This window comes from Pterocles gutturalis, unplaced genomic scaffold (genome assembly GCF_000699245.1).
Source record: "Pterocles gutturalis isolate BGI_N339 unplaced genomic scaffold, ASM69924v1 scaffold12367, whole genome shotgun sequence".
In the NCBI taxonomy this organism is placed as follows: domain Eukaryota; kingdom Metazoa; phylum Chordata; class Aves; order Pterocliformes; family Pteroclidae; genus Pterocles; species Pterocles gutturalis.
Window position 1 is genome coordinate 5,167 of NW_010115474.1, and position 1,393 is coordinate 6,559.

Below are 1,393 nucleotides of genomic sequence, written 5' to 3' on the forward strand. Positions count from 1 at the left end.
CCGAGCCGGAACAATTCTGGGAGGAATACGAGAGGTGAGGAGACCATCACGTCACCCTGAAGTCCCTCCGCGTGGCGTCATGGCCGCGTTCAGGATAATTTTTGTTGAAATTTGGGGTTTAGAGCTGGCTCTAAATCCCCTCTCTGTCCCCAGGGCTCGCCGGGAGCGATATTTTGAATTTCCGTTGCTGGAGCGTTATCTCACCTGCAAGCAGCACGCTCACTCCTTAGCCTTCATCTACATCCTGAGGAACATCCTCCTCCTCATCTTCTTGGCTGCCACCTGCCTCTACCTCATCTTCCTCCACCTCAACATCTTCTTCCAGGATGAATTCAGCTGCTCCATCAAAACAGGACTGCTCCGAGCGGAACCTCACATCCCATCGCTCATCCCTTGCAAGTTGGTTTTTTTTTCCGTCTTCCAGCTCATCAGCTTTTCGGTCGGCGGCATCTACGTCCTCCTCGTCCCCGTTGTCGTCTACAACGCCCTGCAGCTCTGCCAGTGGGACAAGGGACTTCTCTCCGTTTACGAAATGCTCCCCGCTTTCGACCTCCTCAGCCGCAAAATGCTCACCTGCCCCGTCAACGACCTCAACGTCATCCTCCTCTTCCTCCGCGCCAACATCGCCGAGCTCACCTCCTTCGGCCGCCTCAATGCCGTCAGCGCTTTGAGGGAAACCACCGCCAACAAGGAGGACATCGATACTGTCATCGATTTCATGACGCTGCTGGCCGGGCTGGAGGCCACCAAACCCAAACACCACCTTTGTGTCCCCGAGGCTGACGGCAGCGCAGCCCTCACCAACAGCAGGGCTCCCGGTAGGTTTTTTGTTTTTTTGTTTTTTTCTGGGCAAACTGGGAGGACTGGGGTGTCCCTGGTTTTGGCAGAGCGAGCAGCCCAGCCTGTTGGGAGCTTGAAATCCAGGGGGCTGATGCCCGGGGAGACGAAAATATTTCTCCGAGGGGCCTTGGGCTGGTTGCACACTGGTGGAGGAAGCCCCAAATCCCAGTTTGCCCAGTTAATTAACTCCTTCTCTTCCTCTCCTTGCCCAGAAACGAAACCTGGAGTGAAAGCGACGGGAAAACCCTCCCGGGACTCGCTGGGCTCTGCCTGACCCCCGGCGCTGGCAGCGGGACCTGCCCAGTTGCTCTACTGGGATCCAGTTTGACCCAATTCCTCATTAAACTGGTTTTGCTACAGCCTGGTGGTGGGTTGACGTCTGTAACGCGCCGGCGGTGGCCAGGCTGGGCTCACCTCCTCCCTTCCTGTGTTTTCTCCATTTTTTTCTGGCAAAAATGGGTTAAAAAAATCCTTTTTTTTTGTTTTGTGCAGAAATTCTCTTGGATGATTATTCCAAGCACCGGGCGCCATGTTGCGCCTCTTCCGCAAAAAT

General features: G+C 55.1%; 1 protein-coding gene across 1 annotated transcript in view; it reads left to right on the forward strand.

The window, feature by feature from the left end:
* Window positions 1-1,114, forward strand: part of PANX3 (pannexin 3) — a 2,144-nt gene extending 1,030 nt beyond the window's left edge. Inside the window, exons 4-6 of the mRNA XM_010075190.1 lie at window positions 6-34; window positions 154-818; window positions 1,053-1,114. Coding sequence (XP_010073492.1) covers window positions 6-34; window positions 154-818; window positions 1,053-1,114 — 756 coding nt within the window. The remainder of the gene's footprint in view (window positions 1-5; window positions 35-153; window positions 819-1,052) is intronic.
* The last annotated feature ends 279 nt before the right edge of the window (window positions 1,115-1,393 follow it).